This window comes from Corvus kubaryi, unplaced genomic scaffold (genome assembly GCF_017639235.1).
Source record: "Corvus kubaryi isolate FWS band 111438036 unplaced genomic scaffold, C.kubaryi_AGA036_p1.0 37322, whole genome shotgun sequence".
Lineage (NCBI taxonomy): Eukaryota > Metazoa > Chordata > Aves > Passeriformes > Corvidae > Corvus > Corvus kubaryi.
In genome coordinates, this window is record NW_024581101.1 from 53,839 (window position 1) to 77,127 (window position 23,289).

The window sequence follows — 23,289 nt, forward strand, 5'->3', positions numbered from 1 at the left end:
ACCGCCTGCTGTCACATCCTTTCTGAAGAGACCCACCCTCTCAGCAGGATAGCTCTGGTATGGCCAGCAATCCAACACCTCCAGCTTACCTTACTTTTTATTGGCTTTTAGACCTAGAAACCTATGAACTTGAGGGAAGTCCTTGCATACCCATGAAGATATTTGTGATGGATCCATGTGATTTCTGTAGTCTTGCTCAGAGGGCTGCAGGGAAAACCAGTGCCATAAAAGATGCCAGTTTGAGCTTTGCTTGAGTAACTGGCAAAACTTTCCTGTACAGGAACATGAATCACACATGCGAATAGGTGACTCATGCACGAATGGGAAAAAGTCACTTCAAAACACTGTTATTTTCCCCTCTTCAGGCCCTGGTAGAATGTTGGGGGCAGCCCACCTCATCAGAAAAGCAGGTACTGGTGAGGGACAGAGGTGTCTGTTGGGAGAGCCCTGCAGCAGCCAGTGCAGGGTGGGCAGAGCTGGCCAAGGAAGGGGGAACACTACTGGTGAGCCAACCACCCTGAACTGGGAGCTGAACCTCCAAAGATGAACTGGGCCTGCCCTCAACACCTCCGCCAAAGCTGGCTGCCAGAAGCACCCCTGGAACAAGAAGACATCGCCACTTTTGTCACAAAAGCAAGTAAACCCCATCAAATATCCCCTCAGTTATTTGCACCCTGTTACTACCCTGTGTCTCCAGGGTGCAGGACACAGGGATACAGGGGTGATGGGGTGTTGGGGGCACCGGGGCCAGGGAGAAACTGCTGTGACTGTGCAGGAGGGACCCCATGATAGCGCCCGAGGGGTCGGCATTACCACTGGTGAGGCCACACCTAGAGTGCTGTGTCCAGTTCTGGGCCCTTCAATTCAGAAAGGACATTGAGGTGCTGGAGCAGGTACAGAGAAGAGCAACAGAACTGGTGAACCATCTAGAGCACAAGTCCGATGAGGAGCCCGTGAGGGAACTGGGGGTGTTTGGCCTGGAGAAAGGACACTCAGGGGGGACCTTATTGCTCTGTGCAACTCCCTGACAGGAAGGTGTAGCCTAGGTGGGTGTAGGGCTCTTCCCTCGGGGAACCAGCGACAGGACAAGGGGACAAAATCTTAGCTGCGCCAGGGGGGATTTAGGTTGGACATTAGAAATAATTTCTTCACAGAAGGGGTGATTAGACATTGGAACAGGCTTCCCAGGGAGGTGGTAGAGTCACCGTCCCGTAAAGGAAAGGTTGAACGTAGCATTCAGTGCCATGGTCGGGTCCACAAGGTGGTGTTGGGCCATAGGTTGAACTCGATGACCTCACAAGTCTTTTCCAACCTATTTGTTGGTGATTCTGTGACAGCGCGGCCCCCACAACCCCAAGCCCAGGGTGTACTGACGCTGAGCGGTCTCCGTTATCCCTCCCTCCGCCGTGCCCAGGCCTGGCCCGCCCGAGGAGGCGGGCACTGTGACGCCGTGGCCGTGGGGCGGCTCCGCCCCGCGAGGCCGGAGCCGAGAAGGAAGCAGTTGCTGCACAGCAGTAGCCGCCTGCAGCTGGAGCCCGACATGGCGCTCTGAGCTAGCCCCGGCCGCGCCGAGAGCCGCCACCCCGGGGTCCCCGAGCAGCCGCCCCCGCGTCGGGACCGGGGAGCGGGGCATGGGTAGGGCCGCTGCGGGGAGCCCCGCGGGCAGGGGACAGTGGCGCTAGCGACCCCCGCCCGCCCTTCGCGCAGCGCAGCCCCGCGGCCGCGAGGTGAGGAGCCGGCGGCGGGCGGGGGCCGGCGGGCAGGGCGGGGAGGGAAGGAGGGAGCGCGGCCCGCGCTGAAGCCGCCGCCTTCCCACCGCTTTGTCCTTCCAGGCCCCGCCGCCGCCCAAGAGAAAGAGGCCGAGATCGGGGAGCAGCGGGCGGCGCCCGCCCGGCCGCCGCAGCCCGCCATGGCCCACTCGCCCGTGGCGGTGCAAGTGCCCGGCATGCAGGTGAGCTTCGCGCCGGGCCCAAAATGGAGGCGACGGGCCCGGCCCCAGGCCCGGCTCCGGAAGCGGCGCTTGCGGTCCGCACCGGGCGGAGCCGCCGCCGGGGCACGGGGGGCTACGGGTGGGCGAAGCCGAGCGGTACCGCGAGGAGGTCGCGTTCGGCCTGGAGGGAGGCCGGACCGCTCGCCTCGCCGAGGGAGGCAAGGAGGGAAGCAGGGGCTGCTCCGAGGTAACGGGAGGCTTCGGGGGCCGCGTACCTGTACCCCGGCGGGGGAGAAGAGATTCTCCTCCCTCCCTGGCCCCTTTGTTCAGGGATGGCCGCGCCGCATCCAGGAGCACGTAAGAGCCTCTAAAACTGATTAAAGGCGAAGTGAAGTTAATCGCAGGGTGTGTGGGTGCGCTGTAAATGACATACCAGGCGCGCTGGCAGGCCGACCTGCTGCAGGACTTCCCCACCAACCTGCCGTTGGGCTTGTAGTGCAGCTTCCCGGAGAACCTTGGGATTCATCTGCCAGGTCTGGTGGGGACAGACCGCTGGGGAACATCGTCTGTCAGCAACCTGCAGCTCTCCTCGCCTGGGAATGAGGCCTGGTGTCATTTTTGTCATTTGTCTTACCTGCTTAGAAAACAAACAAGTTGATGTGTTAATGGCTTCCATAGGAAAGGTGGAATACCTCTGACTCTTCATTCTACTCCACTGGACAATCTGATAAAAGTTTGGCCAGAGATCTTTATCAACATAAAGGAGCTTAGAACCCATCTCATTTCACTGTTCATTTTTGCTTGTCAGATACTGGCAGCCCCTTCAGTGTTTCGAGCATTCTCTTAACTTCTGGGATAGTCATACCTGTATAACATTGGAGGTTTTTTCACTTCAGATAACACAGAAATATTTATTATACATCTCCATGTATGTGAGAGATACAGTAGAGAGTTCAGGAGGCTTCAGAACAGAAAGCTAACATATCTCATTGTCAGGTAACTTTATGACTTCTAGAAAGTGTAGAATTGATGTATAAATGGTATTTGTATATTAATTTAGGCCAGTTACAGTGCTATGGTTTAGTTTAACTTTCTCATTTCTAATAATTTTTAGGTTTTCTGAAATCTGTTAAATTATGGTCTCTCACTGACTTTCTGTTTCTATAAGAGGACACAAGCCACATCTTCTCAGCCTACTTGTTCCATTGTGTCAGAGTAATGGTTGTATTAGAACATCCTAAAGAATTTTTGTGATAAAATATTTAAAGGCTTTAGCTTGAGCCTCTTTATTTACATCCTCTGGGCTTTCTAGTGTGTTTGTATTTGGGAAACTTCTGTTTCAACATTCTAGTTTGACAATTTCCTATTTTTATATCTGCTTAATGTATTGCTGTCCTGTTTTCCATAACTGCTGTCACAAAAGGGCCTTGAAATTATTTAAGGTTCTGTTTTTCCATTGTTATACCAATAAACTTTATCTTGATAGTGTTCTTATCCCCACTAGTATTGTTATTAGTGTAACCCACAGCCCTTAACATATATCAGTATGTTAAAAACATTTTTAAAAACTATTAGATAGGTACAGATGCATAGAATTAAACCACAATTTTTTCCTTTGTGACTTTTTTTTTTTAAATGAAGATGATTAGACAAGTCCTGAAACCCTTAGAATACAAAGAAATAGAATTTGGTGTGATATTAATCTGCTCATCCTTCTTCTAGAAGAGTCATAATACAGAGTGTTTTAATTTTAAAAAAACCCTAAAACTGATGCAACAACAGTGTGGCAGTCTGAGGCAGAAGAGTTCCTTCCTTTGGGTTTTTTTAACCTATCTGGACTGTTCAGTTGGGATCATCTAAGTGATGGTAAAAGCATCCCTGCTTCTGCTCAGTGTTAAAGTAAATGTGTGGTGGTTGATTAAGAAGGAACAGGTTCTTCTGTGATGGAAGATCTAATAGTTATGTTAAAATTATGACTGTGGGAAAGTGCCTGTAATGTGAAACCTCTTGTTTTGTAATCTGTTGAGGGAAGGTTTTATTGAATATAACAGTTGGAATTGGAATTTGTCAGAGAATGTCACAAGTTTGAAGTTTTCAGCTTTATTGTCACCTTATGCTTTCCCTTACATTTCATTATACAAAAAGTATCAAGAAAAATCCAGAAATAAACATGTTATGTAATTTGCATACTCCAAAAACATGGCTTAATGAAGAGTCAGGTCCCCTTTAAAAAAACCTCAAATATGGAAAATTACAGAAAGTCACACAGAGTTATTTTGGTGGACTTGGAGCCCGACTTTATTCCCCTGGCAGGAGTGGCAGACCCAGAGGTAGTATTATCAGTTGCCCTTATGAGCAGTTACAGAGCCATTTGTTTATGTAGTGGTTACATTCTGTTTAACCTGTCTTGTGTCCCTAACAAAATGAAATTTTATACCTAACAATTCTTGCCTCTGCAAATAACTTCTTAAACACATGCATTTTCCTTGCTCCTTTGGAAAGGCTTCACTTGATCCAGTTGTACAGTGTTAACTTACCCAGCTACTGAAATCAAAGTGCTCAGTGTATGTATAAAATGAGTGGTCTGAAGATGAACATGATACCCCAAGTTATGGCATTTTACACAGAATCCAAGATGAGATAGAAAATGGAAAGGATGGTGAGCGCAGTTAAGGTGTCCTGGTTATAGGAAGCATAGTTTGCAGTGAGCTTGATTGTCAGGTTTGAGGTTTTATTCAGTAATGTCGCAGTAACTTTGTTCCTTGGGATAAAAATAAAACTTGCTCTTTGTCTGGAATGCTTTGGGGATCTCACAGGGAGAAACCTGTTCACCAGCACTATCTTCAAGGAATCCAGCTGAACTCCTACGGAACATTTCTGGATACAGCTTGTGAGAGAGATGTTGCTGTCTGTCTGTGTCTTTGCCAGCCCAGGTGCTGAAAACAGCTGGAGTGAAGGTGGTGTTGGACCCCGTATTATTAGTCCTACACAAGTGCTTTTATATTGCCCAGCAGGCAGAGTACATAGTTCAGACCGTTGTTTGTTTCAAGTGATCGGAACATTTCAAGTATGTCCGTCATTTCAGATTGATGTGTTTCTGATGAACTTATGTTCTTGGCAGCATCTCACACAGTGCTCCAAAACTCTTTACAGATAAAAGAGGTTGGAAACTGTTCACCTGCAAGTGAGTAACAATTAACCTTCCTAAGTTGGATAGGGTGGCTACTTTTCAATATGTCAGCATTTAAATTTTGTAAACTAGTCTGTAAACTTGATGGAGCATCACTCAACTAATAAATGCCTTTTGTAGCTGGTAGAGTTTAAATGTATAAACTTGCCCTTTTCCTATTCTAATTTGTCATGCAAACCCTTAAGTCTGTGAAATATTAATTTATTAACTGATGGAAGTGTTATTTCTTCTCATTTGCATTTTTTGTTAGTATGTGTGTCTTTGGAACCTGGTTTGGGGGTTTATGTCCCGTTATCTCTGCTATCCTACTCATCTAAACACTTTCTGTTTCTTTTCTCATGGCTTTGTTTGTATCTCCTGATCCTGTATGACAGTAGTTTTGAGCACAGCCAGAAAGGTTGTTTAGACCTGCTCTCCATCTGTTTTTATTAGCATTCACTATCTTGCAATAAAGAGCCTAACTTCCTCTAAAAGTGGAGCAGCCAGGAGCACATGACGTATCAGCCAGTGTACTCTTGATTCACAACTGAAGGATTGCTTGATGAAATGAAAACTTGGATGTCAAGGTGAGCTTTGCTCTCTGTGCTGCTGGTTAAGAGTGGCTGTAGGGTGCTGCTCACTGAATGGCCTGAGCCTGGAAGCTGGAGAGTCCCTCCCTGCAGGCTGCTCAGGGGCAGATCAGTTACTGCCTAGTTGGGTGGGTGGAGAAAGATTAAAGGATAGGTACCATTTAATTTTGTAAATGGTCTTTTTCATAGCCCTAGTAAAAACCCCACATTTTCTCTTAACTTAGTGCACATCTAGAAGTGTGTGGTACCTAAAGCTAGTCGGGAAGTGTGTCAGATTTCTAGTAAACCTTATGCATTGAAGTTAAAAAAATATGGCTTCTGTTAAAAGCAACCAGTCTGTTACTGTAAAATACTTAAATGTTTAGAAGGTGCATGTTAGAGGAACTTAAACCTTTGAAGAAAGATCCATTCAAAGTTCTTTTAATTTATTCCTCTGCTAGGACCTGAGCTGTATCCAGATGCTTCTGCAGTGAATTTGAAAAGGCTTTAAACTTTTATTATTTAGCAACATGTCTTACTGAAGGGAAACTGGAAAGTCTAGCACTCACGGGACACTGGGAGACTTCCCTCAGTGCCTAGAAAACTGGTTTCTTTTGATTAAGTTGATGTGGACTGTGATGTTTTTTCCAGTTTCAGTTCCTTGATTGGTACTTTGAGCCACAGTGCAGGTAGACTGCAGGAAGACAATATTTTAAGCCTTAAGGAGAGCATGCCTTATTGCTGCTTGAGGCAGATCTGCTTTAAAGTATTTGTGGAATTCAACACTGCAGTTGTTCCTTTCCTGGTTGTGTAGGACCTACAAGCTATATTGTATCTAGTAGTAGCTTGCTGAATCAGCTCAGGCTTTATTAGCTGAACGTGGTTCTTCCGTCTTACGCCTTGTGGTAAGTTACTCTGGTGACAGGAAAAGTAGGGCTCAGTCATCCTTGTACTGTCTTACTGCTGTCAAAAGGAGTAGACAGAGCTCTGAAAAGTATTTGGAACATGGGAGCTGTGCAGGTATAATCATCTGGAATTCAGCAGATGCTTTTACCAGGGTTAAAAGCAAAAGTCCAGTGCTATAGTAGTATTTTTTGTGCATATTTTACAATTCTATAGACACATTATGTGCTTTGACTTGGAATTCAGAGGCAAATCAGCTGAAACTGGAGAGAGCACGTAAACCAACGCACCTTAATCTGTGTGCTGTTTTGTACCATCATACACTGTCAATGTTGATCAGAGAATAATATTCCCCCAAAGATAAAAACATGACATCTGAAAAGAGAGTTCTGACTTCTAAAATTATAGAATTGTTATTTTATTCTGATTTTAACACTTAAAATATTTGCACTGGCTGTTTTTGAACTCCAGTGTCTCAGCTGTACAGGTCCTGATGAAAGTTGTGTCTTGCTTTTCTCCTTTTTCTCCAAAAGGAGAATGTATAGCAAGCAATAGCTCAGGAATATATTGCAATTTTTTATTTAGGTGCTTGTTTTGAGAGGAGGAATGTTTCTTTATATACAGAAACTTGGTGGCACCCCAGGAAGAGTATATATGAGTGTGCCTCTGCAACAGCATTTGTCCTATGAGACCTGTGAAATGTATTAGTGAAGATAGGCAAGAGTAGTAGCCTCAGTTTTCAGTCACCTCTAAAAGTGAAAGGATGAATTTTAAAACCAGTAGTAAAAGTACCACTTGTTTGCTCTTTAAGTGACTGTCTTCAGATTTAGAAGTCATGAAATTTCATTTATTCTTAGGGACATTTCATCTTTCATTTATTCTTAAGGGACTGAATTTAATAACTGACAAAAGGGTTCAGGAATGGGTTTTGGGAAGATGAGGTTGGAGATGAACAGTACAAAGTTGGTTTTGAAATGCTTCTGTGACAAATATTTTTTGTCATGCTGTAGTGTCTGCTTGTATGTTGTCTTTGAAGAAATAAAGAGTTGGTGAGGTATCTATCGTGTCAGGAGTCACTGTTCCAAATCCTGCTATTTCTTTCTTACAATAATTGGAAATCAAATTCCTTCCTAATACTGCCTCACTGGTATTCACTCTAAAGAACTGTCATTTGTTCTTTAAATTTAAACCTTCTTGCAGTTCTTCTGGAACATGTCTGTTCTCCTGATTAGATGAGGATCACTGAGCACACTCCTTAGCTCTGAAGGAGAAGCTTAAATCTCCTGGGAAGGGTGCCCACCTGGTGATACTGAAATCTCCTCTGCCAGAGAATTGGTAGCCAAATAAATTTGTCAAAAAGAACTGAATCAGAGAAACTATTAATACAGGTGCTGACAAGGTAGCAGTAGCTTGCTGGTCTCATTCTTCCTCATACTTTGTGCATGTGTTTTTGCAGGGATGGGCTATATTGATTAGGTCCGTAGCTCGGGAAAGAGAATGGCTTCAACTTAGTTCCTTCTTCATAAGGAAAACTTTGAAGAGTTGCACAGAACTGCAGTTTTTGAAACTGTGTTGCTAATATCTGGATTTGAATGATCTTGATTGAGGCAGCATATCTGAAAAAGCTTTGTGACAAAGTCTGTCATGGTTCTGCATGAATTCTCTGGGCACTGATGAAGGAAAAATGAATGAGAAATGTGCAGAAATCTACAGGTTTCACACTTGAGCTTAGGAAGGGGAAGTCTGAGAGCCCAGAGTGGCTTCACTGTTTACATGAACCAGAATTCAAGAACCATGTGTTCAGTCCTGGAGAATGGGTTTTTTTCCTGTTTCCCCCTGCTCCCCATCTTTTGCAGGCTTTCCTCTCAGCGGAGTACTGTTACATGTTCTGAGTATCTGAATAATGTTGACTGGGGGAGGATCAGAGGGTGTGCATGCTTTGCAAGATGTCAAGTTGTATTTCAATGGAAGCTTCTGTGTTGGGAGCTGAATGCAGAATAATAAAAACACTGTACAGCTTGAAGTGACCATGAGCGTTGTAGCATGCCTAAATGTAAAACACAATAAAAAAGATTGAATTTCTACTGATGGAGATCAGTTAAAAACATAGAGAATTATGAGGGGACCAAAATGTTCTTGCTGTTGATCTCTCACCTAGGAAAGTGTCATCTGGCAGCTGGTCATAGCAAGAACATTGTTACATTCCTGCACAGCTTTATTCTAGTCTAGCTGGCAAGAAGAATCTGATTCCTTTTTTTTTTTTAACAGGGTGTTTCTTTTCCTCCCCTCCTCCTTCCCCTTTCGTTTTATGTAATGAGATGCTTTGCCATGCTATGAATGAGCTGCAAAGTAATTGAAAAAGGAGTTTCCTGAAACTGGCAGGTTGGTTCTGGCAGCAGAGATGTCTTGCTTTCTTTGTAGCTCATTTTGGGGCTGTATTTCTGGTTTTTCATTGTCTGCTTTTTGTAACTTCAGGTCCAGTATCATTGATATGATCAAGGGCCAGTGTTCAAGAAGAGAGTACAGCTTTCAAGCTTGTGGTCCTCTAGCCTTGGGGAGAAGACAGAAACCTAGGATTCTAGTAGACTGGTGTGTTTGCCTTCCTTTCTCCAAATGGTCCCTCACCAAATTAAAGGAATGGCGATACCCTCTAAGTATGGGGTCCCACTTAAGGTTTATTGCAGGCAGTCACTATGCCTGAAGACTTCAGTTACCTGTGGTAACTAAAGTTGTGGCCTGCTCTTCAGCCCACCCACACTGTGGTTTGGAGCCATCCTTTTTCAACTAGCGTGTTTGTGCCTCACTTTAATTTTGTTTAGACTGAAAATAAGTAATGACTTCTTCACTGGAGAGATTTAGCAAAAGTACTAACGTGTTATACTTGAGGTCTTTTTACTACTTTTTAGTTTATGAACTGGCAAGTTCAAAACCTGGATTTTGTTGTTTAAAACCTTATCTTTGTTCTAGCTGGCTTATAGTATGATTCTAATCTTATTTACAGGCAGAAAATCTGTGTATCAAGTCCTAACTTTACACAGAAGAAATGCTAAAATGGCTTCTAGAGTGAGAAGGCCTGTCAGATTTATGTAGGAGTTGCCACTTAGCTGTATTTAAATATTAGGAAAATTGTTGAAATGCTGTAATGATATAGTTTATTGCTGGCAGAGTTCTGACGTGGTTATTCCTTGAAATAGGTGTGGCAAAAATAAAAAAAAAGTTTGTGTACTGATAAGCAGGCTGGTGCTGAAAGGAAAGGCACACTGCTAAAAGTAGGCTGCAGCCCATAAATGGTTATTTTTCCATATTCCTGTTAGATGTGGCCTTTGAGATCTCTCTGCAGAGTGGGTTTTTCAAAGCAGTTCTTAAAATGGAGAGGTTACAAGTGTTCTTTAATGAGAAATTGCAGTAGTCCTTTATGTTCTGACTTCTAATTCAGGTTCGTTCATTGAGGTGGGTTAGTTACTCATTTAGCTGTCACTTATACTGTACTGTTCAACAGAGAAGATGAAACTTGTTGTGAAAGATCAGTTTGTTGAACTGTTAACAAATGCAGAGCAGAGTTAGTTGGAACACTGGGACATCACAGAACCTGTTGATTTCTTGAACTGATTTCTTTCTCCATTTCAGGATGTCCATACTTCTAGCTAGAAAACATTCTAGCCACTCACATCTTTCTCAAATCGAAGTAAAGACTCAATCATGTAATTTTTGTGTCCCTCCCCCTGCCTTAATTTCTCTGAATTTTTTAATAGGCTATGCTCCTCAGACATGTGAACAGACTGGAGATCATGCAACTATATGCAGTGGTTTGAGGACTTTTTAAAAATATGCTAGGTAGTTAAAAGGTATTGATACACAGAATAGAAATCAAGTGTGACTCCGTTTGAAGTGTAGGATGTCAGTTATAGAGAAACTCACTGTCATGAGAAATTTCTCATAGTTTCCTTTCCTCAGTGCAGAGTACTCTTTATAAATAATTGGTGTAAATTTTTTTAATTGCAAAGAGCTAATCTTTGGGACATATGGTATTAGTCTTTTTTTGTGCTTATTTACGCTTTTTCCTAAGCTGCTTTATGTTGTGTGAAAAAAAAGCTAAGAACAGAGGAAGTGAGTTCAGTGGTTTCCATTTTCAGCAGCTTGCATCTGCCACAGGTCAGAGATGGTTTGAATATGAAGGTAATTCTTTCCTTAAAAATCTGACAATAGGTGGATTTGAATGCTGATTTTAGAGTTTTGATAGTCATATACATTTTCAAGCAGCTCACCCTATGGCTAACTTGATAAAAACAAAGCCACTTATGTTTTTGCTTACTATTTTTGCTTTTATATGAAGTTTTCCAGGTTCTCACTAAAAATGGCAGTGAGTCTTGGCCTTGTCAGATAAGAGAGATGTTTCATAAAGGGTGTAACAGAAGTCAGGTCCCTTTTAAGGACAGTGAAACCCAGATCTAGTTTTTACTACCCACTGAGTAGAAAAGCTTCTAGATAATGTAAAAGTTTGATAAAATCAAATTATTTTGTTGTTAAAATAATTTTCTCTGCATATGTATCATACAGTTCCAGTAAATATAATCAAATCCTGGTATCTGAGTCTTGAACAGGACTGCAGGGCAGCATTAGAGTTTATTTGCATGCCAAAGTAGCTGAAAACAGAAGTGTGTATGTGTTCAAGATGGAGAAAAAGAGATGTCTAGAGGTTCCACCCTTGTCTTGAATGTCAGCAGGTTCATTTTTTCTTATTCTTTGTAAGTAATAATGAATCTGCACCTGTGCCTTCATTAACTTCAAACTACTTAAATTTTTATGTATACACACACCCCCACCACCTATGGCACTGTTTCTGTGAGTAACTTTCCTTATGCAGGTAAAATATGAAAATATATGTAATTTATGTAAATAAATATTGTTATATGATTTAACATGCATGGTGTATAATGTGTGTGCATATATATATAATATCTGAAACTACATGCAGATACTCTATGGAAAGAGATAAGAAGAATGTATCTGTCAATTAAGACATTACTCTTAAGAATTTCTGTAGCCTATCAGGTTTGTCTTTCTTACTCCCTCTTAATTTTATTTTTGGGGGGTCTGAACAGAAGAAAAATTTAAGAGGTTCTTTATTATCTGAGAATATGTAAATGCCTGCAAATGGAATTGCTTGAAAATACAGTCTTTTAAACACAGGTAAATCTGATGGCTTCCAAAGCTACCAGGACCTGTTAGGGTGCCATAGTAGTGGGTGCTCGAAAAACATGAGTAAACACTCTGTGGTCTTCTCTTACCAGCCTTTTATAAAATCATTTGAACTAATTATTTTATCTTTATTTAATGCTTATTTGGGTAATGTCTCCCAGTGTAGGTGAGCTGTTCTGTAGCACTGCTACAATTCTAAGGGAACTTCTGTTCCAGATAAAGCCTGGGAGATGCTTGAAAGTCCTGTTAGTGTAACAGCATTTCTCAGGTTTTAGAAATACTGTTAAGACAAGAGGATATATGTTCTCACGTTGACAGACTACTTAGAAGAAATCTCACAAGACTGTTAAAATACTTGCTTTAGGAATCCTAGAGGATGTTAGGTGATTGATTTTGTTAGAATCAAGGCATTAGTTCAGTCTGTCCAAGATTCTTTCAAGTTTTGCTTTTTCATTCAATTGTATTCAGTACCTTTGAATGAAATTCATTAATACGCATTTTCAGAAGACCTGTTTCTGTCAAAGAGCTGTCCCGCACCAACAGATCCAGACAAAGCCTGACACACTGTTTCTTCTAATTTGGTCTATTAGATGTCTGTATAATCTTGGAAGTTACATATTCAGTATGTTTTAAGTTTCTTTTAAAGGAAGAATTCAGAATTTGAAGAACAGGTACATGACAGGGTCAGAAGCAGAAAGGTGAATCAGCAAGTCAGTGTTGTAGCAGAACACAGCCAGGACATTGCTTCAGAAACACGTGTTTATTGGAATCAAAGGAAAGTGCTTATATAAGCCAGATTGGCACAATACTTGATGCAACATCTGGCAAAAATTACGTTTTAAAAAAAAAAAGTATGCTGGCAAAAATTATGCTATAGTGTTTTTTATTTGGGGCTTCTGGGCGGGTGGTCAGACTGGATGACTTCCTCTCTTTGGAGCCAGATTGTGTGACTTTCTGTGTGCACATACATATGTGTATAAACAGATACAGTGATGGCACAAGGTTGGATAAGAGAGTTTTCCTGAAAGCTCCAGGCTGTGCGGTTGTACTGGGCTGGTGAAGTGGCATACTTGGAAGCAGTGCAGAGGGCTTGTCTTGTTACACTCATGCTGGTGCTTTTAGTCACACTGGTGAGAACGGAGCTGGCATGTGAATGTGCCTGTGCTTGTCATACTTGTTGCTGCTTTTGTCTATAGAACCAGGCTTAGGGAGGGGAAGAGCAAGACATTCTCTGCCTGATTTGTGCACTTACAAGGTGTTATCTTTGGAGAGGTGATGATGGAGTCCATATACTGTCTATTGTGTTGTTACCATCTGCTGCCCAACAGATATGACTTCCCATGGAAACCAGTATTTATTTTTAAAAAAGTTATTCATGCAGGCATCTTTTAAAGCTTTTTTCCATTTCAGTGAAAGATCTGTGAAAAAACAAGGAATAACAATGGGTGGTTTTGCTCAGGAGTGTTAATAGTGTTAAAATTCTCAATTTGTACCATATTAGAAGCTTAGCTGACAGCTGTGTTGCAGAAATTTACTGGTATGTATTGAGGGTGTGTATACACACATATACGCTTCTGTTTATATAAAATACATCTTCATCCTTTCTGTACATTTGTTTACAGAGCAGTCTTTTAAAGTTTTGTTTTGTTTTCATCAGTTATAGAAAAACATTCCTGTAGAACAATAGGCTGAAAGACAAGGAAATTAAGAAACGTAAAAGCAAATATGTTTCAAAATGCAGTCTTTGTACTATGGCCATGTTTTAAATTATGTAGTTTTACAAGTTTGAAGTCATTCCATAGGACATTATCTCAATATTAGCTGTAGTTGGTCAGAAATATTTGTCTTTATCCTGGAGTGTCCTACAGTGCTTTGTCAGCCTCGGTGAGTAGCAGAAGCTGTAAAGCTGACTTTGCTTGCTGTGAGTGGATTTTCTGAGAATAGAAAGATGTGACTGTTTCCTCAAGTAGTCTCTCACAGTTTGTTCTCCTCTGATGCCCCTCTGTTCCACCTCCTCCTCCCAGGGATGTACATGGAGTTCGGCAGCATTGGGAAGTCCATCCATGACTGATCTCTCCCTGTACTCCAGCACTCACACATAATGGCATCAGGAGTTGTTGGAAGATGAAATAGCCTTTAAAGCTCTGATTCATCTGAAGTAGCTTGGGGGAGAAAATTTGTAGGCCTGGTTTGTTCTGTTGATGGTGGTTGAGTGGGTGTATAGGATGGAGTGATGTGCTTTTCTGCTGAGGAGCCCAGAGGAGTTTTCTGTTTAACCATGCAAAATCCAGGTGTTGCCCTTTGAGGTGATCAGACATTTGTAAAGGGCTGGATTAGCTGAGTATGTCTGTGATTAAATTGCTTTTCTTTTATCTGACTGGAAGTGTTTAACAGGTTTAATCTAAAATCAACAACAGCTATTAGTATGAATGACTCCTGAAATCCCAGATTCCAAGTGTGTCTTAAATTGAAGCTAGTTTTTGTAAAGATGAGTATTTAAGCATCAATAAAAAGTTTTGCCAGTCATCTCTCTTAACTTGTTTCTTGGAAACTGTGTGTCTCTGTTCATTGTAAATGGAGAACTATCAGTTAATTATTCCTTATTGTAACTAATGCAGTTGAGAAATGATTCCTGGCTAGACGACAGTTTGGCATCTTACCTGGCAGCAGGGAAAGGCTGGGTGGCAGTCGCTGCTGCTTTTGCTACACCTGTCCCTACAAAAATTTTTTTGAGCACTCATGAAAATAGATTTTAAATCCAGATTTTTTTTTTTAAATGGTTTCTAGTCTTAGCGATGAAATGATGGCAGGAGCTGGTGCAGTAGTGTATGGCAATGTGTCTGTCTTTGGACAGTCTGAAGATTTACTGGTGTTCTGGGACCATTTTAACTAAAAGTTTTATGAGCACCTCAAGCCTTCAGTAATTTTCTTTCCCAATATAACAATATTAGTTCTCCCAGGTTTCAGGCCAAATAGGCCCCCCCCTTTTTTTTTTTTTTTAATTTGCTTTGGTTGTGTATTTGTTCATCTTTTGGGTCTTTCACTGTCTCTATCAACAGAAGAAAATACATTTTTTTTGTTTAACTATTTCTAGGAGTTGTTTGTTTTTAATGGAGCAGAGTAGCAATGAGCTCCTTGTAGACAAAGGGGAAATTCCTCATTCCTCTTGTAATGTGCTTCTCAGGAGCAGCAGTGTGTCTTGTCTGTTTGCAAAATCTAGAAATCTTACCTCCACAGATCAGTATGAATCTGCTGTACTAATTCATGTTCCCTCCTCTTGTGATAGCAGAAATAACAGCTTGGTATATGTGAGCAGTGAACTGATTCAGCTGAAAATAAACCTGGCAAATCATATAGTTAATTCTTAGCTAAATCTGTTTCCTGATTCTTTCACCTTATTGTTGAATACATTTTGGTTCTGGTCAAAGGGAAGAAGCAACAATAAGGGCCCAGGTGTAAGAAAATGGGACTGTCTATTTTGGACTAGCTTAAAGTACTAAAATATCTTTTTTCCCAGTAAAGATTTTCTCATGAATTTTCAAGAACACCAATGTAAAGTTGTTTTCTGGAGTTTCATGTTGATACTTGAGTATTTGGTTATGTAGGGTAATCTGTGCTTTAGGTTAAATGTCTTCTTTCAAACCTGCCGCTTCTTTTGCTGGTTCTGACTTTTGGAATGTGAGAAAGATGCAGAGCAAAGCATCTCTTCCGTATTTTCAAAACTTCTTACTGAATTAGAGGGCTTTTTTCAGGCAGGGATGTTTCTTTATTCAGCTCTGATTTGTGCAGTCAGTTGCCCAGTTCTGATAGCAGTAAGGTGTTTAATTGTGTTGCTCTTCAAAACATGGGCTGTTCTGTTCTTTTGGTGTGTCTGTCTGACCTCTTCAGAATGTTTCTCAGTAAACTTTTGTACTCTGGTCTGAAGTTCTGTGTTCTTAAACTGTGGAGTGTGTCATCCTCATCCTTCAAAAGCCACTGCTCTGATGTTTGGATATGCAAGGTTCTCTAAGCAGCCACATGGCATGCTTTATCTTGAAGGGAAAATGAGAATTTGCTCCTTCTTTGTTGCCCTCCTAACTACTTGAGTGAAGCTAAGAAATTTAAAATACTTGTATAATAACCAGTCTGGTGATTTTAAGAGTAGTTACTCAGCAGAGATTGCAAACCAGTGGTGTCCTCAGCAGCGTTTTGCTTCTGTGTGCACGTATGGTGGTAGCAGTCAGTTCTGATCAGTGCCGTGGGTTCAGTACTCCATGACAGCCTTCTTATTTCTTTGATGAACATCTTTCAGTTCCTTTGGCTCATCTTTCTGTCAGCACTTTTAACTGCCCCAAAGACACCTAGTCTTACCTGATCTTGGAATCTGCCATCCTCTCCCAACCACCCCTCACTGGGTTACGTGACAGGGAGCTGTGCCTGCCTCAGGCTCTTGGCCAGGTGGGAAGTCCAGCCTTTTCTGCCTGGGTGATGATGGTGGTCCTGTGCCAGTAATTGCATTCCCCAGTCTTCTGAATTACTGCACAGACAGGATTAATGTTAAGGACAGCTCTATTCTTTCATTTTAAAGGGTTGTTATGTGAGGAAGTGAAATGAGGTTTGTACCTGATTTCCTCCCTGGTAAGGCTCACTTACCTTAGACAGAATTGCATAATGTATGTTCTGTAACTAATAGCTGAATTAGAAGTTAGTGTGTGGGAAATAACTTTATCTAATGCAGCCATTCTGGTGATGGTAAATGTGGCTGATGTGCTTCTTGGGAAGTAATGAGGGCTAATAACTTGGAAGTAACTTAGGCAACTCGTGTCTTTTTTCCCTTCCTTTTTTTTTTTTTTCTTTTTCTAGAACCATAGAGCAGACCCAGAAGAACTATTCACAAAACTGGAACGCATTGGGAAAGGCTCCTTTGGTGAGGTCTTCAAAGGAATTGATAATCGGACACAGCAAGTGGTTGCCATAAAAATCATAGACCTTGAGGAAGCAGAAGATGAAATAGAAGATATACAGCAAGAGATAACTGTTTTAAGTCAGTGCGATAGTCCTTATGTAACAAAATACTATGGATCTTATTTAAAGGTAATGTATAGTATTTCACAAAGATTTGCTAGAATGCTGCTAGGAAAAACATCTAAAATTAAGGAAGATTTATCATGCCAACTTGGCATTTTTAGTAGGTTTTTATTTTTCTTTGAACAGAGTTTTCCACTTCATTTTTCTCCTTTTGCTGCTTGCTCTTTGTGGCTGGGATTTGCACAAAATGGCTACAGAATGAACAGCGTTGATAAAGGATTGTTTTTGCCATTGCTTTTGGACCTTGGTTTTCTCTCTTCCCTCCGCAATCCCTAGCATAATTTTGTGGCCTTTCTGAGCAAGAAAAATATACCTTTGTAGTTACAGAAACAAAAGTTGTTCCTGGTGTGGAAAGAAACCCTGCACCATGTAAAATGTGTTGGCAGTTATGCAGCTTAGTAGGCCTGAGACAAAGTAACACTGACAGCAGAGTTATGTAACCACTGTGTAAAATGTTATCTAAGGCATAACTTAGCAAACAAAAATGAAAACCTACAGAAGACCAAAATGTTGAGTAAGACTTTTCACCTTAGATAATGCTTAAGTGTTTTTCACTGCAGACGTATTTTAGGTGACTTTTAAAAAATCCCTAAAACTATTTGATAAAAGCTAAAGTTTTAATGATAGTTTGAAGTATATTGAGTGTCCGGGAGGGGTTATTTGCTTGTGTTTGGTTTTTTTGTTAGTTTTGGTATGTTTGCTTCAGTTTGGGAGGTTTTTCTGGTTGGTTTTGTTTTGTGGTGCTTGGTCTCCCTCTCAGCATTTCTGCTTTCTTAAGGTGTAGTGGGGTTTTCTATAGTTTAAAGACAGATTTCTGGTAAGTGTTCTCTGTGTCACACTTGTGCTTTATCTTTCAGTGATACGTAGAAGTATTTGCAGAATTTATTTAGTAATGTTCTTTGTAGATGTTTTTTCCTGTTCAAATTGCAAATGTATTCAATTTTTTATATTTTTATAGTAAGTGGGCAAGTTATTTTTCCAATATATCAGGTATATTTAGTATACTCCAAATGCTACCTTCTCATTTTGGCTAATGCAAGACAGTTATAATGGCTTTGCTGTTCACTGAGAGTTCTTCATATGCAAGTAAACATACAAATTGCCATTGATATCCCATTTTTGCTTCTCTTTATTGGGCTCAATCAGTGGGACTTTTGTGTTGTTTGTTATTAAGTAATAAAGGTCTGAGAAGTAGGATTTACTTTCTGGCATCACACTATATTAGAACAAGCAGGTTCGTCTCAAGATAACTTTGAATTCAACTAGTAAGGTTCCCCTGGAGCAGTGCACAAATGGTACTGCAGATCCAGACGTGATCAGTAGTTTTTACAGTCCTTTATTTTCTGTGATGAGGTAAGTCCTAAATTCTATTCTCCTGAATATCTATCCTTTCAACTTTGTGCTGTAAAAGCCCAGTTGTTTGCCTTGAAGTACAAACAGGTCAAAGTAACTCTTGGAAAGTGTTTTTACTTGGAAGAGGCTGTCCTGGGTTGCAGTGTATTCTATTACCATCCTCATGAGCTGTTGAAATCGGGTGGGGCAGTGTTTCCTTGCCTCCTCCTCCCAGACTATCTTTCTGTTAATGGCCCATCAATGCCCTGCCGAATGACTCATAGGTAACTCCCTCTGGACCATCTTCTGTTAACGAGCCTAATCAACACTTGGCCTCATGACTCATTACCCCATTGTGAGATGCTCCACCCAGAGGGAGGAACCAACCATCCATCATGGATATAATCTGAGATGCTGAACACCAGAGACAACCCTTCCACTGGCTTTCCAGAGGACAGGAGCTACACAGCCACCACTGGACCTTCTGAGGAAGAGCAGACCCTTTTCTACAGGATCACCACTTCAGAGGACTGCAGCCACCATTCTACCAGACTGCTACCACCACCCTGACGAACAGGGAGTCAGGTTGTATCTTGACTCTGTCAGTTTGAACCAGTGTTTTCTTTTAGTTTTTTTCCTTTTATTTCCCTATTAAATTGTTATTCGGACTTGGTGCCTCCCACTGGTTTGTTTTCAAACTAGTACATGTTTTGGCACCCAGTGTGGGGCTTGCTCTGAGAGAAAGTCAGAACTACAATTTTGTATTAACAGAAACCTATTCACCATGGTGCTGAGCTTGTCTATATGGATACTGTATCTTGCTCTCTATATTTTTCCTCACATGGGGAACTACCTGCCTGTTGTATTACTCCTGTTAAAACCAGGGAATAGTATGAGAATTGCTTTATTCGTTTATTATGTCTATAGCATAATAATAACCTGCGAGGCGATGAATACCATTCAGAATATATACTCAATTTTGTTTGGCTGTCCTAGTCTGGGTTCCTATGTCTGGGATCTCCTCAACAATCGCACCTAGCCCCTGGTGGGAGGAGTAGAGAGTGGTTTCTTCCAGCCTTTCAGGCCAGGCACAGCAGTTTTTGAAAATATTGAATTCCCTCTGGATGTCAAAGACGGCATAAACTTGCTGTCAGTTCTGCTTTGTCTTCTCTGTACAGCCTGCACCAAGTACACCATGCTTAGAATAAGAGCTATGGCACAGCATCCTCAGGATGAGGGAGGGAAAAAGAGCAGAGCAACAAACACCGTGTCTACACAGACTGTCACAGAGGATAAAGAAACCAAACTCAAAGCAACAGCGTCCATGTCTACGCAGACTGACACAGAGGAGAAAGGAACCAAACGCAAAGCAACAGTGTCCATCTCTACACAGACTGACACAGAGGAGAAAGAACCCAGATGCAAGACCACAGCGTCCATGTCCATGCAGACTGACACAGAGGAGAAAGAAACCAAAGGCGCTGTCAGCATCTCCACACAAACTGTCACTGAACCAGAACAGCCTAAACCGATTGCAGTTGCTCCTGTTCAGAAGAAGAAATCAAAAAGCAAATCAGTCCGCATAGTGACTGACAAGGATGCAGCAGGACCTTCGCACCCAGCAGAAGAGGCAGAGCCAGAGATCATCACTCGGTTGCTATCCCTGGGTGAGCTGCGCAACCTGCGAAGGGAATTCACCTGCCAGACAAATGAGTCCATCCTGACCTGGCTGCTCCGCATCTGGGACGCTGCAGCCAATGACACCATTCTGGATGGAAGTGAGGCCAGGCAGCTGGGATCTCTGTCCCTGGATGTGGTCATTGACCAGGGGATCGGGAGAACCCAAGAAACTCTCAGCCTCTGGCGGCGACTGCTGACAAGTGTAAGGGACAGGTACCTTTGTAAAGAAGACGTCCAGGTGCACCAAGGAAAATGGAGCACAATGGAACAAGGTATCCGGTGCCTGAGGCAATTGTCTGTGCTGGAGATCATTTTCTCAGAAGACGAGAGATTTCCTAAGAGCCCAGATGGTGTCCAGTGCACATCAGGGATGTGGTTGAGGTTCGCACGCCTTGGACCAGAGATGTACTCCCGTTACCTGGCAACGCTGCAATGGAGGGAAGGCGAGGACAGGGTGGGCGTCTTGGTGAACAAACTAAGGATTTATGAGGACACCGTCACAGCCCCGTTTCGCACCCATGTCTCATCCGTGGAAAGAAGGCTGGCTGAGCAAGTCCGGAGCTTGATTAAAGAAGGCCATCAGGAACTGGAAAAGGAACTGAAGGAAGAGATTTACCACATCTCCCCAGAGCCAACAAGAGTCTCTGCCATTAGGAGCAGGCATCCCCCAACCAGGGAGAGAGGATACACCCCACGAGGTAATCTCTGGTTTTTCCTTCAGGAACATGGAGAGGACATGAATAAGTGGCATGGAAAACCCACCTCCTCTTCACCAGCCAGGGTACGTGAACTAAAAAGAGGGACAACTACCACAAGAAGCTCATCCAGAGTCAACGCTGCTCTGGTCTGTTGTGCACAGAACTCCAGATGGTATAGGAATAATAGTATGACTGATCCTCTTGAAGGGACCTCAGGAACATATTCACTAGAGGGAAGCAACGTGTACCATGACCAGGAGTAGAGGGGCCCTGCCTCTAGCGAGGTAGAGGAAAGGGATAATCGGATTTTTTGGACTGTGTGGATCTGATGGCCAGGCACATCTGACCCACAAAAATACACGGCTTTGGTTGACACCGGCGCTCAATGTACTCTGATACCATCAAGGTATGTGGGAGCAGAACCAATTTCCATTTCTGGGGTGACAGGAGGATCCCAGCAGTTGACTGTACTGGAAGCTGAAGTGAGTTTAACTGGGAACGAGTGGCAGAAACACCCCATCGTGACTGGCCCAGAGGCCCCGTGCATTCTTGGCATAGACTATCTCAGAAATGGGTATTTCAAGGACCCAAAAGGACATCGTTGGGCTTTTGGGATAGCTGCTGTGGAGACAGAAGATACCAGACAACTGAGTACACTGACTGGCCTTTCAGATGACCCCTCTGCCGTGGGACTGCTAAGAGTTGAAGAACAACAGGTGCCAATAGCCACAGCAACAGTACACATCTAGTCGGCAATACCGCACCGACTAGAGACTCTGTGGTTCCTGTCCATGAGATGATTCGTAAACTGGAGAGCCAAGGGGTGGTCAGCAAGGCCTGTTCACCTTTCAACAGCCCTATATGGCCAGTGCGTAAGTCCAGCGGAGAATGGAGGCTGACGGTGGACTACCGTGGCCTGAATGAGGTCACGCCACCATTGAGCGCCGCTGTGCCGGACATGTTGGAACTTCAGTACGAGCTGCAGTCCAAAGCAGCGAAGTGGTACTCCACTATTGACATTGCCAATGCCTTCTTCTCCATTCCTTTGGCAGCAGAATGCAGGCCCCAGTTTGCTTTCACCTGGAGGGGCGTGCAATACACCTGGAACCGACTGCCCCAGGGGTGGAAGCACAGTCCCACCATTTGCCATGGACTGATCCAGACTGCACTGGAAAAGGGTGAGGCTCCAGAACATCTGCAATACATCGACGACATCATCGTGTGGGGAAACACAGCAAAGGAAGTATTTGAGAAAGGAGAGAAAATCATCCAGATTCTCCTGGAAGCCGGCTTTGCCATCAAAAGGAGCAAAGTCAAGGGACCTGCCCGAGAGATCCAGTTCCTGGGAGTAAAGTGGCAAGATGGACGACGTCAGATTCCCACCGAGGTCATCAATAAGATCACAGCAATGTCTCCACCGACCAACAAGAAGGAAACACAAGCTTTCCTAGGCGCTATAGGTTTCTGGAGAATGCACATTCCCAAGTACAGCCAGTTTGTGAGCCCTCTTTACCTGGTTACCCAAAAGAAGAACGAGTTCCACTGGGGCCCTGAACAGCAGCAAGCCTTCGCCCAGATCAAGCAGGAAATCGCTCACACTGTAGCCCTTGGCCCAGTCAGGACAGGACCAGAGGTGAAGAACGTGCTCTGCTCTGCAGCCGGGAACAATGGTCTGTCCTGGAGCCTCTGGCAGAAGGTGCCTGGTGAGACTCGGGGTCAACCACTGGGATTCTGGAGCCGAAGCTACAGAGGATCTGAAGCCAACTACACTCCCACAGAGAAGGAAATCTTGGCCGCCTATGAAGGAGTTCAAGCTGCCTCAGAGGTAATCGGCACTGAAGCACAGTTGCTTCTCGCATCCCGACTATCGGTGCTGGGTTGGATGTTCAAGGGAAAGGTTCCATCCACGCATCACGCCACCAACACTACATGGAGCAAATGGATTGCTCTCATCACACAGCGTGCCTGTATTGGAAACCCAAATCGCCCTGGGATTCTGGAAATTATAACAAACTGGCTGGAAGGTGACACTTCTGGGTTATCTTCTGAAGAAGAGGAAGAGCAAGTGACTCGTGCTGAGGAAGCCCCACCATATAATGAGCTACCGGAGACTGAAAGACGTTATGCCCTCTTCACTGATGGTTCCTGCCGAATTGTAGGCGCTAACCGGAAGTGAAAAGCTGCAGTATGGAGTCCCACACGACGAGTTGCACAAGCTACCAAGGGACAAGGTGGATCAAGTCAGCAGAGCTTAAAGCCGTCCAGCTGGCTTTGGATATTGCTGAACGAGAGAAGTGGCCGAGGCTCTATCTCTACACCGACTCATGGATGGTAGCTAGTGCTCTGTGGGGATGGCTGGATCGCTGGAGAAAGGCCAACTGGCAGCGCAGAGGGAAACCCATCTGGGCCGCTGAGATTTGGCAGGACATCGCCACCCGAGTAGAGAAGCTGACCGTGAAGGTTCGACATGTGGATGCGCACGTACCCAGGAGTTGGGCTAATGAAGAACATCGCAACAACGAGCAGGTGGACTGAGCTGCCAAGGTGAAAGTATCTCAAGTGGATCTGGACTGGCAGCACAAGGGAGAGTTATTCCTAGCTCATTGGGCCCATGATGCCTCTGGTCATCAGGGGAGAGATGCAACATACCGTGCCCGTGACCGAGGGGTGGACCTTACTATGGACAGCATCTCACAGGTCATCCACAGTTGTGAGACCTGTGCTGCAATCAAGCAGGCCAAG

At 43.3% G+C, this 23,289-nt stretch overlaps 1 protein-coding gene across 1 annotated transcript in view; it reads left to right on the forward strand.

Annotated features, from left to right (window-relative positions):
* The first annotated feature begins 1,466 nt into the window (after nt 1–1,466).
* STK26 (serine/threonine kinase 26) overlaps nt 1,467–23,289 on the forward strand; it is a 37,143-nt gene continuing 15,320 nt past the window's right edge. The window contains exons 1-3 of the mRNA XM_042029126.1: nt 1,467–1,727; nt 1,833–1,951; nt 16,613–16,843. Coding sequence (XP_041885060.1) covers nt 1,910–1,951; nt 16,613–16,843 — 273 coding nt within the window. The 5' untranslated portion in view covers nt 1,467–1,727; nt 1,833–1,909. The remainder of the gene's footprint in view (nt 1,728–1,832; nt 1,952–16,612; nt 16,844–23,289) is intronic.